The sequence below is a fragment of the Schistocerca serialis genome, chromosome 3 (assembly GCF_023864345.2).
Source record: "Schistocerca serialis cubense isolate TAMUIC-IGC-003099 chromosome 3, iqSchSeri2.2, whole genome shotgun sequence".
Taxonomy (NCBI): domain Eukaryota; kingdom Metazoa; phylum Arthropoda; class Insecta; order Orthoptera; family Acrididae; genus Schistocerca; species Schistocerca serialis.
In genome coordinates, this window is record NC_064640.1 from 269,040,063 (window position 1) to 269,053,643 (window position 13,581).

Genomic DNA, 13,581 nt, shown 5'->3' on the forward strand with positions numbered 1-13,581 from the left:
CGAGGTAAGGCTGATGGGATGGTAGGAGGAGATGGCGGACGGCGGCTTACCAGGTTTAAGGAACATCAGGATATGGGAGGTTTTCCACAGTTTGGGGTAGTAGCCGGTGGACAGGACTACATTGTAGAGCCTGGCCAGGGTGGAGAGGAAAGAGACAGGAGCTTCATGAATGTGGTGGTAGGTGACACGATCATGACCAGGAGCCGTGTTGCGTTTTGTGCGGAGTGTAGCAATGAGATCCTGTGTAGTGATAGGGGCATTGAGTTCCGTGTGTGCAATGTTGTCCAAGTACTGGAAACCAGGTGCGAGGGGAGGGACAGAGGTGTCAGTTCAATCGTGGACATCCGGGAAGAGGGAGTAATCGAACTGGGGATCGTCGGGGATGGAAAAGACATTGGAGAGGTAGGAGGCAAAGTGATTGGCCTTACTAAGGATGTCAGGGAAGGGGCGATCATCATCGGGAAGAGGATAGTAGGGGGAGGGTTTAGTTCCGGTAAGGCGACGGAAGGCTGACCAGAACTTGGACGAGTTTATAGGAAGGGTGGCATTTAAACGGATGCATCTCTGTCGCCAGTCCCGGCGTTTCTTAGCAGCAAGCAAGTTTCGGATGTGTCACTGGAGTTGCCGGTGGCGTCGTAGTGTGTCCGGGTCACGCATGTGGAGGAAGGCATGGTAGAGACGGCAGGATTCATCGAGGAGGAGGACGGTCTGTGGGGGTAAGGTAGGCTGGCAGGGACACCGCTGCTGCCTGCTGCTGGCTGCTGCTAATGCAGGCTGGGACCACTGCTGGCTGGGACGGCTGCTGGCCGGGACGGCTGCTGGCCGGGACGGCTGCTGGCCGGGACGGCTGCTGGCCGGGGCGGCTGCTGGCCGGGGCGGCTGCTGGCCGGGGCGGCTGCTGGCCGGGGCGGCTGCTGGCCGGGGCGGCTGCTGGCCGGGGCGGCTGCTGGCCGGGGCGGCTGCTGGCCGGGGCGGCTGCTGGCCGGGGCGGCTGCTGGCCGGGGCGGCTGCTGGCCGGGGCGGCTGGTGGCCGGGGCGGCTGGTGGCCGGGGCGGCTGGTGGCCGGGGCGGCTGGTGGCCGGGGCGGCTGCTGGCCGGGGCGGCTGCTGGCCGGGGCGGCTGCTGGCCGGGGCGGCTGCTGGCCGGGGCGGCAGCTGGCCGGGGCGGCTGCTGGCCGGGGCGGCTGGTGGCCGGGGCGGCTGGTGGCCGGGGCGGCTGGTGGCCGGGGCGGCTGGTGGCCGGGGCTGCTGGTGGCCGGGGCGGCTGGTGGCCGGGGCTGCTGGTGGCCGGGGCGGCTGGTGGCGGGGGCGGCTGGTGGCCGGGGCGGCTGCTGGCGGGGGCGGCTGCTGGCGGGGGCGGCTGGTGGCCGGGGCGGCTGGTGGCCGGGGCGGCTGCTGGCCGGGGCGGCTGCTGGCCGGGGCGGCTGGTGGCCGGGGCGGCTGGTGGCCGGGGCGGCTGGTGGCCGGGGCGGCTGGTGGCCGGGGCTGCTGGTGGCCGGGGCTGCTGGTGGCCGGGGCGGCTGGTGGCCGGGGCGGCTGGTGGCGGGGGCGGCTGGTGGCCGGGGCGGCTGCTGGCGGGGGCGGCTGGTGGCCGGGGCGGCTGGTGGCGGGGGGGCGGCTGCTGGCGGGGGCGGCTGCTGGCGGGGGCGGCTGCTGGCGGGGGCGGCTGCTGGCGGGGGCGGCTGCTGGCCGGGGCGGCTGCTGGCCGGGGCGGCTGCTGGCCGGGGCGGCTGCTGGCCGGGGCGGCTGCTGGCCGGGGCGGCTGCTGGCCGGGGCGGCTGCTGGCCGGGGCGGCTGCTGGCCGGGGCGGCTGCTGGCCGGGGCGGCTGCTGGCCGGGGCGGCTGCTGGCCGGGGCGGCTGCTGGCCGGGGCGGCTGCTGGCCGGGGCGGCTGCTGGCCGGGGCGGCTGCTGGCCGGGGCGGCTGCTGGCCGGGGCGGCTGGTGGCCGGGGCGGCTGGTGGCCGGGGCGGCTGGTGGCCGGGGCGGCTGGTGGCCGGGGCTGCTGGTGGCCGGGGCGGCTGGTGGCCGGGGCGGCTGCTGGCGGGGGCGGCTGCTGGCGGGGGCGGCTGGTGGCCGGGGCGGCTGGTGGCGGGGGGGGCTGCTGGCCGGGGCGGCTGCTGGCCGGGGCGGCTGCTGGCCGGGGCGGCTGCTGGCCGGGGCGGCTGCTGGCCGGGGCGGCTGCTGGCCGGGGCGGCTGCTGGCCGGGGCGGCTGCTGGCCGGGGCCGCGACCGCTGCTGGCTGCTGGAAGGACCGTTGCTGGCCGGGACCGCTGCTGGCTGCTTGAAGGACCGCTGCTGGCCGGGACCGCTGCTGGCTGCTTGAAGGACCGCTGCTGGCCGGGACTGCTGCTTGCCGGGACCACTGCTGGCGGGGACCGCTGCTGGCTGCTGGCTGCTGGAAAGACCGCTGCTGGCTGCTGGCTGCTGGAAGGACCGCTGCTGGCTGACAAGCTGGCAGGCACCTGTAAAACCTATCAATTCGATTAGTGAACGATGTCACAAATGAAGGGCGGTATCCTTTCGAATTACCGCCGGAGATGTGTCGCGTCGCTGAGAAGCTCGCCAATTGATATGCTGGCTTTTTAGAACAGCGCAGGCGCCAGCGGGGCATAATGTCATCGAAGAGCAATCGTAGACAGCGTCGAATACCAGAGCCCTCTACTGGAGAAATGGGTCGCGGTCTGCGGAAGCGCGCCGCGACGCGGGAAAGTGCGGCCGGGAGCGACGGACCCCGTTCGCGCGCGCGAGGTGTTGGCTTCCCATCTGCGTTGACTCGGTGCGGTTGCTAATCTGCGGCTTGCCATTCCCTAGTGACGCTAAGGCTGGCTCCCAGGCTTTGCTCAGGTGATATCCCGTGTCTCTGTTTAATAGGTCACTGCTTATACGTATTTCGACCGCCTCTTTGATGATGGAGTCCCAGTATGTGGAAGCATGTGAGAGGATCTTAGTTTCTTCATAATTCATGCCGTGTTCCGTGTCAAGGCAGTGTTCAGCAACCGCAGATTTCTCTGGTTGACCCAACCTCGTGTGACGTTTATGTTCGTCGCATCTGTCTTTGACCGTACGACACGTCTGGCCAATATAAGACTTCCCACATTGGCACGGGATTTTATATATTCCTGGTCTCCTCAGGCCGAGGTTGTCTTTAACAGAGCCCAGCATTGATTTCACTCGTGCTGGAGGCCGGAAAACACATTTAATCCGGTATTTCTTGAAAATTATGCCCATCTTAAAAGACATGCCACCGACATACGGTAGAAAAACCAACCCCGTGATGTTCTCTGCTTCTTCAGGCTGTTCTTGAGGCTTGGAGCGTGCTGGTCGAAATGCATTCCGGATCTCCTTCTCGGAGTACCAGTTCTGGGCAAACAGAGCGGAGATGGCTAAGCTCTGTCGATAAGCTCTCCTGATCTGAGATGGCTCTCGCCCTATGCACTAGCGTCCGTAATACACCGCTGCGCTGTGAGGGACAATGACAGCTCGTAGCTTATAAATACAATTCTGTGGTTCGTAGAAAAGGAGACGGCTCCTTGGGTCACAGTGTGTCCCGAACAAGTTAATAAGTGTATGGATTTGAGACCAGGAAAGACGGTCCACGCGAAAATTGCAGCTAATCTCTTGTTTTACTTTGCAATTTAGCTGTCCTGGACACCCCTGTGGTAGTAGGAGACAAACGGATACTGTAGTTCATCGCTAGCTCTGGGATAACGTGACCGCCTGTGAAGTGAAGGCTTCTTTGGATCGCTGGACCGGTCTCGCTGAAGGTCACGTTTTGTAACAGAGCTACAGGCTGCCAGATCGAAAATCAATCTCATTTGTTTTATTTATGAATTGCCACATTTCCATACTACTTGTGAGTGACGAAGGACAGCAACTAAACATAGACCATTTGAAAGTAAAGAGTGAGTAGCATCTTATTAATTCGTGCAAATACAGGCACGTTTGTGTTACAGATACGTTATGTTTTATGCGACAGACTTCCGTCCAATAGTACATATTTTAATAGCGTTTTCCATTGCTTTATTCAACACAACAGTAAACATCAGAGAGAAATTAACCATCTAATTTGTCTACAAGAAGAAAGAAGAAGCTGAATGCTGACGAATACTTCTTTATTTGGGCCAAAGTAGGCAATAACAATTGTAAAATAAAAATTACTGGAGACTGCATATTGTATTACGGACAATAAAAATTCCTTATCTGCTTTCCTAATTCCTTATCTTTTTTTTTTTAAAAAAATCACTTACGTACGCCATTAGCACATGGTTACGCGCTAGGCGTAGTGTGACCTTGAGGCAGCTGATATGTATTGTCTGGTGATGAGGCCTTTGGGCTACCTTAAGAGAGCGGACTTCGCCTCCGGCGCGGCCTGGGCGGCGCGGTCCCTCTAGTATAACTAGGGAGCGCGCGCGCTATTGCTCCGCGACCGAAGTTGATAAGCGGGCTGTAGCTGGCCGAGCAGTCGTTGCTCGGAGGAGGGGGAGCTGATAAACGTCACAGTTCCGGCCTGCCGGGACTGCTCTGCGCCGCAGCACGCGGCATCATTCGCTCTGTGGCTGTCGACGCGTACGGATGCTTTGCTCTTGGGTGTCACTGTGTGTTGGCTTGCAACGTTCACTTGTGTTAACGTACCACTGCAATGCCTTTGCGACGTGGTTATAGTCGCCGTTTGCGGCGCAGTGTTCCTGTGTATAAAATGTTTGACAACACTAAGTACGTTTACCGATTCCACGCCTGTAGAAACCGACTGTATTTGAGTTAAAGATACCGTCAAACCGGACTTTTCGTCCGGAAAGGGTTTTCTTGGCGGTTTTTCGATTAGGACTGGGAAAGGTGAACATGTGAGGGCTTAAGATCGGAAGAAGGATTGCCTGATGGATTACTTCTCAAAGAAAGTCCTTGATAATTTTGTTTGTGAAATCAGCAGAGTGTGTTCTCGTTTAGCAGCAACATGTGATGAAGATATGTAGGTCGGGTTTCTTACGCTGTGCGTGAAAGGTTTCTTAGTCGTTGTCAACAAATGCCAGTAACGAAAGACACGACCCTGGAGGAGGGGGGTGGGGGGTTAGTATTGCACAAAACACCTTTTTAGCCACCAAACGCAAAATATTATGTTCACATTGCACTTTTCTCAAGTATGTGTCATTTTTAGGATTAAGCGATTAATTTATTCATAAGAAGTTAACATAAAGGCATAATGACTCGCCACAGCAAGGGTATTGCACGGGAATTGTCAGTGAGTGAACTGATGACGTTCAAGCAAAAGTGCAGTAATAGTCACTCCCTTGACTTTTGTTGCTTTGAATTAGAGTATGCAGTACTCCTTCTCCCGACTTCCGAATCTTGCTTATTGAATGAAAATATTTCACGATGATTAAATGATCGCAGTTCATCACATTTATCCGCGCGGGATTAGCCGAGCGGTCTCAGGCGCTGCAGTCATGGACTGTGCGGATGGTACCGGCGGAGGTTCGAGTCCTCCCTCGGGCACGGGTGTGTGTGTTTGTCCTTAGGATAATTTAGGTTACGTAGTGCGTAAGCTATGGGACTGATGACCTTAGCAGTTAATTCCCATAAGATTTCACACACATTCATCACATTTATGCTATCGAGACTTCCTGAATGAGGAAAATCATTCATGTCAGAACGTTGAAACAAGTAGCTCATTTCTAATGCGTTTGCACTCCCTCTTACTTATCTTCAGCCGGCCGTGGTGGCCGTGCGGTTCTAAGCGCTGCAGTCCGGAATCACGGGACTGCTACTGTCGCAGGTTCGAATCCTGCCTCGGGCCTGGATGTGTGTGATGTCCTTAGGTTAGTTAGGTTTAAGTAGTTCTAAGTTCTAGGGACTGATGACCTAAGATGTTACGTCTCATAGTGCTCTGAGCCATTTGAACCATTTGAACTTATCTTCAGCTATTACATTACTATCTGAACAGCACAGCAGAAATACTCGTTCTCAACAAAGTAAGATCCTCTAAGTAACAACACACAACACCGTCATGTTTTCTAAATCATTCTCTGTATCCGGAACCCGACTTTGGGACAATCTTCCTCAAAATATCAGAGAAATTAACTCACTTCCAGGCTTCAAAAAGCAGCTAATGGCTCACCTTCTCTCGCAATAGCTATCTCTCCCACATACTGGTCTGCAGCCCACTCTCTTCAATCCCCCTCCCCCTACAACTATTCCCTTCTTCTCGCTTACAGAGTTATTTACTTAAATCAATTCCTCTCCTAACAGCCACTATTACTGTCATTCCAATTTTCGGTCTTCATCCTTTCTTTTTCTGACAATACTAAATATGATTTAAGTTGTTCTAAAATAGTCTATATTATTTTTAATGCACTTTGTATTAATATTACTGTTATTATTGCCATTTATCCTTACTTTCATTATTGTTAACTATTATTATTATTACTATTATTATGCTTATTATCATCTCTACGATCGTTATCATTTTCATGAATGTTTTGGTAATATATCTGTATGTGTTGTTCGTGGTCAGATGTAAGAGAGGGCCTTAAGGCCCTAATCTGGCCAGGCGAAATAAGCAAATAAATAAATAAATAAAACACTCGCCCAAAACACAAAACGAAAGTTCCAAGGTTCCTCTGCTGCTTTCACCGCTCTTTCGAACCCAAAGCGAGTAATATATCGTAAACGACAGACGTTATTCCACTTGCAACTCTATATTAAACCTCTTGAACAACGTTCTCAAGTTTCAAGCATACAAAATCCAGTACATACATGCAAGAGTAATGCTAGAACTTCAAATAAGAAAATGACAGTTGATAAATACACTCACAGTGCCGAGCCGCGTCAGCTGGTCGGACGGCGATCGGCCTCAGGCGGCGGGCAGCGCATTGCCGGTAACCGGTGGCCGCTCTATGGAGAAGAAACCCTCGAGCCTAAACTGTTCTCATCTCGACGCAGGCATGAGCTTTTTCGCGGAATTGTCTCTGGAAATTTTGGTATTACTAGTGGGTTAAAAAGTTACGCGTATTATCTTTAGAGGTTCCGTGAGACTGATAACTTTAGGAGACACCCGAAATGCGATTTACAAAAACTTCTGGAATGGTATGGACTCACACTCGTTAATTTATGTCTACGTTGGACGACCATTACCATTAGATCACGAGCTGATACAGCATTATAACTGTTCGTTAAGAATAACTGCACTTCCTTCATACACTTACGCAATCTACAGTGTTGCCACATCGTTCATATGGCTGTATTTTGAATTCTGGAGGACGGCCGGTTTTATTGGCCGCCTTAAGAGAACGACTCCGCCTTAACCTCCGCAGCGAGATTTATGTATAAGACTGTACACTGGTGCGCAAAACGTAAGGACGAAAGTAGCTTCGTAATTAACTGTCTCTACCGCATGGCACAGCTCGATGAAACTTGGACCATTCATAGGAAAAACTGCTACAGTGTAATACAGAAGGTAATTTAAAATGGCTCTGAGCACCATGGGAGTTAACATCTGAGGTCATCAGTCCCCCAGAACTTAGAACTACTTAAACCTAACTAACCTAAGGACATCACACACATCCATGACCGAGGCAGGATTCGAACCTGCGACCGTAACGGTCGCGCGTTCCAGACTGAAGCGCCTAGAACCGCACGGCCACAACGGCCGGCCAAGGTGATTTAAAGAAATATGCAATGTGACGAAAAAATGACACTTTTACGCAAAGACAATAATTACACCTAATTCACTGCGATTAATGAAGATCTTCTGGACATAACAAAAGGCAGGACAGCGTCCGAACAGGTTGTGTGATCACCGCAGACGTGCCTGATGTGCTCCCACGCTGCTCACAGGGTTGGTAAGGAATTCTTGTGGTGGGGCGTTCCATTGCTGCACAAGTGCGATTGACATTTGTTGGGTGGTTACTGGTGCATGGGGACATGCTGCAATAAGTCTCCCCCGTAAGCATCCCACCTGTGCCCGATTGGGAATGGGCAGGCCAGTCCAATAGCCAAATATCCTCTCATTCTGTCAATTTAACTATTTTTCGTTAGTACTGTAAATCTCTCTTTCGAAGTATTGCAAAAAATGTCGCTTATTTCCCTATCTGTGTATGAGTCACAACAGCGGTAATTTCTTACTTTTCGTGTTGTTGAAGACGACTGTCGACGACGATGTCATTAGAGATGGTTGAACAAGCTTGGAATGGAGAAGGCTGAGGAAGGCAATCGACTGTACCTTTCGAAAGAAACAACCGCGATATTTGCTTTAAGGGAGTTAAAGAAAACTCAGAAAACTTAAATTCCGATGACCTAAAGGGCCATTTGAACCACCGTCCTCCTAACGTTTTACCACTATGCAATATCGTACGGTAAATTTTCTGTGGAGATTCATAATTCCTTCTCCCAAAAAATCGACAGGAAAGCACGGGAATTAAAGCCCAACGGTGATTGACAGATACTAAAGTATGCAATGCAATGTTCGTGCAAATCGTTCATTTACGCAGTACCTTAAGATGCAACGCAGTTCACAAAAACTGATTTTAATGTTCTTCTCGTTCATTAATGACGCGTCTATGCGGCTGCTGCAATTTCCACTCTTCTTGACAATTTCTGCAATGTTTCGGATACTAAATGGAGTTGGGCAAAGTGAAAAATCCGGCTTCTCTAAACCTATGAGTGAGAATAACAGTTAAAAACTTAGTAAACAGTAATGAACTGTAACATTTCTAATATAAGAATAGAAAAAAACATGTATACCTATAATTCTTCAAAAAAAGTAGTTTCAATAATATCAAGTATCATGCATTCGTAGTTTTCAAGAGTTTATACAATGCCGACTGCAGAGTTAATAAAATTTTATTGGAAGTATGAATTAAAAAACGCCTTCAGTCATAACTTTCCGTATTCTATTAAGTACACGATGCATTTCCGACCCCATGGGTCCATCGTCAGGTGTAATTTGCCTTCATACATGCTTTATTTTTTCTCTTGAATGAGGTGAAATCCTTATATTTGTCATGAAAAGGTTTGATATTACGTTATGAATTTCGTAAGTCAAACGGCGAAAATACGTTCGAAATAGTGGAAGAGATGAACAGTGTAAACTTTCCACACAATCCAACAAAGGCGTTCTTCTCTCCATCCTGTTCGTACATATCACTTCACTCAAGAGGCAGATTTGCAACACATGTTTGTAAACAATTTACAGATATTTTTGTACATGGTGTGATCAAAGATGAATTTATTCGTATGCTAAGGACCTAATTATTAAACAATTGCATATGCAGAGAATAACTTTAGAATAGGTTTTTAAATTACTTAAATAACTGTGAAAAATTATGTATGCTGCTGCCTATCCATCACTTGAGCCGTAAATTAAACACGGAATTTAGTATCGTGAGTAAATTTGGCTTGGCGCAAAATTTTTTCTCTATGTAGTGCTTGAACAGCTTAACGTCACCCTGCTTTTTCGAATCCAAATATTACAGACGGTTCTGACCTTATTGACAGTGTCAGTACGTAGCTATGGATTAGTGATCGTGATGTCATCACAGCGGCGATGATTACTAAAGTTCATAAATCCGTCAAGAAAACTACGAGAGTTTTTATGATGGAAAGAGTAGATAAGCAGATGTTAGCATCCTACTTAGACAATGAATGGACATCACTTAGATAAAATATGATGGGCGTAGGAGAATTATGGGCAAAGTTTAAACTGATTATAAGTCACGCTCTGAAGAACTATATGCCCAATAAGTGTGTTAAGAACGGAAAAAAACCCCACCGTGGTTTAATAACAAAATTCTGAAAATGCTGAGGAAGCAGAGATTATTGCACTCTCGATTCAGTGAACGGCGCGGAAATGTTGACAGGTAAAAGTTAGAAATTCGTGTGTCTGCAAAAATATCGATGGAATAAACATACATACAGTCACTTCTACTATCATACTTTAGCGAAAGATCCTGCCGAGGATAACCACGAAGAAGGACAATATAGACCTAACATAGTTTGATCATCGCACAGACACCCGTATGGATGACATAGAAATAGGCGCCCTTGGCGTTGAGAAGCAACTAAAAGAGTTGAAAACAAATAAGTCGCCAGGTCAGGATGGAATCTCAATCCGCTTTTACAGGGAGAGTACCATCCGGCATTAGCCATTTACTTAGTTGGCATTTATCGCGAATATCTCGCCCAGCGTGAAGTCCCAAGCAACTGGAAAAAAGGGCAGGTATCTTTTGCAAGCAGGGCGATTCCGTGACGATTTTATAAATTTTCAGGGGTGACAGAGTAGGGTAACGATATCAGTTTGAGGTAAGGGACGCTAGTCGAAAGGTAGAAGCAAAAATATACTAAAGGTCCACCTTAGCCGCGCGCAGCACTCAAACTAAGGTACCCAACTTCAGAATCCTGATAATAACGTACAGAATTCCCACTAAATATCCCTCATTACCCTCAGATAAATCCAGCTGGTGTGGCCGAGCGGTTGTAGACGTTTCAGTCTGGAACCGCGCGACCGCTACGGTCGCAGGTTCGAATCCTGCCTCGGGCATGGACGTGTGTGATGTCCTTGGGTTAACTAGGTTTAAGTAGTTCTAAGTTCTAGGGGACTGATGACCTCAGATGTTAAGTCCCATAGTGCTAAGAGCCATTTGAACCTCAGATAATTTTCCTCTTTGATAGACTAATAAAGACGCACGTAACTTCACCTCAGGGAGCCCGAAAAGCCTAAGTCTACGGTATAGTAATAATGAATTCCATTTGCCTGCACAACAGTTGTTCGGAATAGCGTCCTCTAGCTTCAAGGCAGGCATGGTATCGCCGCGCAAAGTTCTGTAGTACCCGTTCTAAAATCGCTGGTGTCATTTGAACAGTGACGCAATCAGCGAGAATTCTCGTCAGGAGATCCACTTTAGTCTCTACAGGCGCCTCGCACACAAGACTTTTCACATAGTTCCACAAGAAAAATGAAGTTGGGTGAGAAACGTGCGAATCAGTACCTCCTCTGCTCATCCACTTTTCAGGTGATGTCTGACCCAGGTGTTTACGAATCCTCAGTGCAACGTGAGGTGGAGCTCCACCACGTTGGAACATATCCGTTGAGGAATGTACAACAGAGATGTACAAAGAGATAGTCTGCTGCTGAAAACGCGAAGTCGACAACGAGTTTGTTGACTCTGACACCACAATCGAGCTACAATCAGCGACTATGGCCGTATACGGGACACTCAAGACGTGTGTGATCGCCCACATCGTTGAAATGCCCGAGAAGAAGACATCAGCACAACAGCGTGACAAGGCGATCAATGCGCTCCTCCGTGATCTGCCTCGGATTTACGGTGAGGTGGCAGTCTAAGACAGGCTGTTGTGTGCTGGTTTTCTAGGATGCAGCATTCAAGCTGCATCGCAGCCCAAACACGATGAAGCCATCGCTGTTTGCCGTAGCCTTGCAAATGGAAGACGATATCTTCCCGCTGAGGAAGCCCACTTCCCGCTGAGGAAGCCCCTAGGCTTTCTGATCCAAGTAGAAGCTCTTCCACTAAGCTTGGACCCTAAGCCCTAGTGCCTCGGATACCAAGAAGAGGGCCATGTGGCTAAGTTTTATCGCAATGCTCTGAGATGAGTCAAGTGTGATAGGCATGACAGCCGCGCCTGTGACAGAAGAAGAGGCTCCGACATGTGCTCACTGCGGTGGGTCACATGGCGCAAATTGGCTCGGCTGTCCGGTCATTTCTGATCACAGCCGACCCACGGACAAGAATACCAGAACGTAGAAGAAATGCCACCGAAGGGGAAGACGCCGACAGAAGACGACAGCATAACCAAGAGGCGAGCAGATGATCGCCGTTTTCGTCGATTGCGATAGGCCGGAATATCCCACAAGTGGCAATAACGGGGCGACCCGGCCACAAGCGGAAAAAAGGACAGTGCTGCCAACACCTGAGACCACCGACCGCGATCGCCCGGAACACCCAACCGGTGTCAGTTGTGGAAGGGGGAGGCGATCGCAAGCGCAAGGGAGTACAGTGCTGCCACCACCTAAAAAGGAGGAGGAGATGAAGGCAACGACCATCCTATTTCCAAGATTGGTCGAGACAGCAATTGCGCACCTCAAAGACACCATGGCAGAAGAGAAGGACTCATACAAAAGCCCTTCGCCACAGAGGCTGAAGAAGGCTCCCGCCAGTGCGGAAACAGCACGCGGCACTTGCGGACGACTTCCGTATCACAACAGACGGAATCTACCTGCAAATAGGCGAACGACTCGACGGGAAGCAAAGCTGAGCCAGTGGAGCTCCTCCTTCAATGGTCAACAACGTGCAGGAGCGGGGGCAGTCGCAGCACGTGGCACAACCTGAAGAGATGCTCGGGAACGAGCTGCAACCGCGAGGGACCTGCTGCTGTGCCCAGTCAGCACACTGAAGTAGTGGTAACAGAGCGCCGCAATGATGTCACCTACAGCAGCTATAGTGCTGCAGCGCAGATTCAGACTGATCTCTTTGCGACTAACAGAGGCTATGACACGACTATAGAGCTGCATGATACCCGCTACTAACATGACCTATCCTTGCGTGATTTGTCGCAGAAAGGAAGAAAGACCACTACTGCCATTATTACGTGTCCAGTCTATCGCTTAGGCTTTCTTCCGATGGCAATTACCATGCCAGTTTTTTCCCTCTGCCCTGGAACCCATTATTCTTCGAACATTTCCGTCCATTTTCTATCTCCTGATTGGCCCGTATTAGTAAGTAATCGTACCCAGACGTACGGACTACATCACGGTGCTGCATCCTGTAATAACCTCTCGATTCAAATGCAGAGATCACAGTAGAACATTTGTGCCGAGTGGCTTCACTAAAAAAAAAAAAAAAAAAAAAAAAGTATTAGGCGAAACATTCATTTCACATGGAGCTGATCGAGCAATGATTGCAGGCGCTTCATCCACTCGCACAGGCATTGTATCTTCTTCGGTCGTTGAACTGTGATATCAGTTGCCCTGTTTCACTTAATTATTGGAATAGTATTGGAAACATGGTGTGAGCCGGATGTCTTCTACATAAATATTTTGTCCTGTTCAACCTTTCTGCTTCTCTATTGCACCCATTTTATTGTCCATGTCTGTAAGTACCGTCATCGGTACAACTCCATTTGGTTAGGCTGATAAACGTTAGTACTACAACTTGTAATCTCGGATTGCCGTCTACTACACTACAGACACTGTACATCAGGACTGCTCATAACAGTACACATTACGACATCTGCATTGACTTAGTTATCGTCCAAACCCCTACACCTAAGTGTTCATCGGTATTGCCTACTCTACAATCTTATCATCATCAGTACCGGTAAATGTATTTCACAGTTAGAGGCATAAGAAAGACTTACGCTTACAGCTACTGACTCGGTTGTTTCCGGACCAGGGTCCCTTAAGCCAAATTGATACATTTATCCTTGTCCATTATCACTGAAAGTTTGTAACATCATCACGGAATCACCGTACATAGGAAGGGTAACAGAAAGGACCCACAAAATTACAGGCCAACATCTTTAACATCCATTTGCTGCAGAATTAACGAGCATTTTCTAAGTTAGAATATAATAA

At 50.2% G+C, this 13,581-nt stretch overlaps 1 protein-coding gene across 1 annotated transcript in view; it reads right to left on the minus strand.

The window, feature by feature from the left end:
• Positions 1-764: 764 nt before the first annotated feature.
• Positions 765-13,581, minus strand: part of LOC126470782 (basic proline-rich protein-like) — an 83,175-nt gene continuing 70,358 nt past the window's right edge. Inside the window, exon 8 of the mRNA XM_050098791.1 lies at positions 765-2,361. Within this exon, the coding sequence (XP_049954748.1) occupies positions 765-2,361 (1,597 nt within the window). The remainder of the gene's footprint in view (positions 2,362-13,581) is intronic.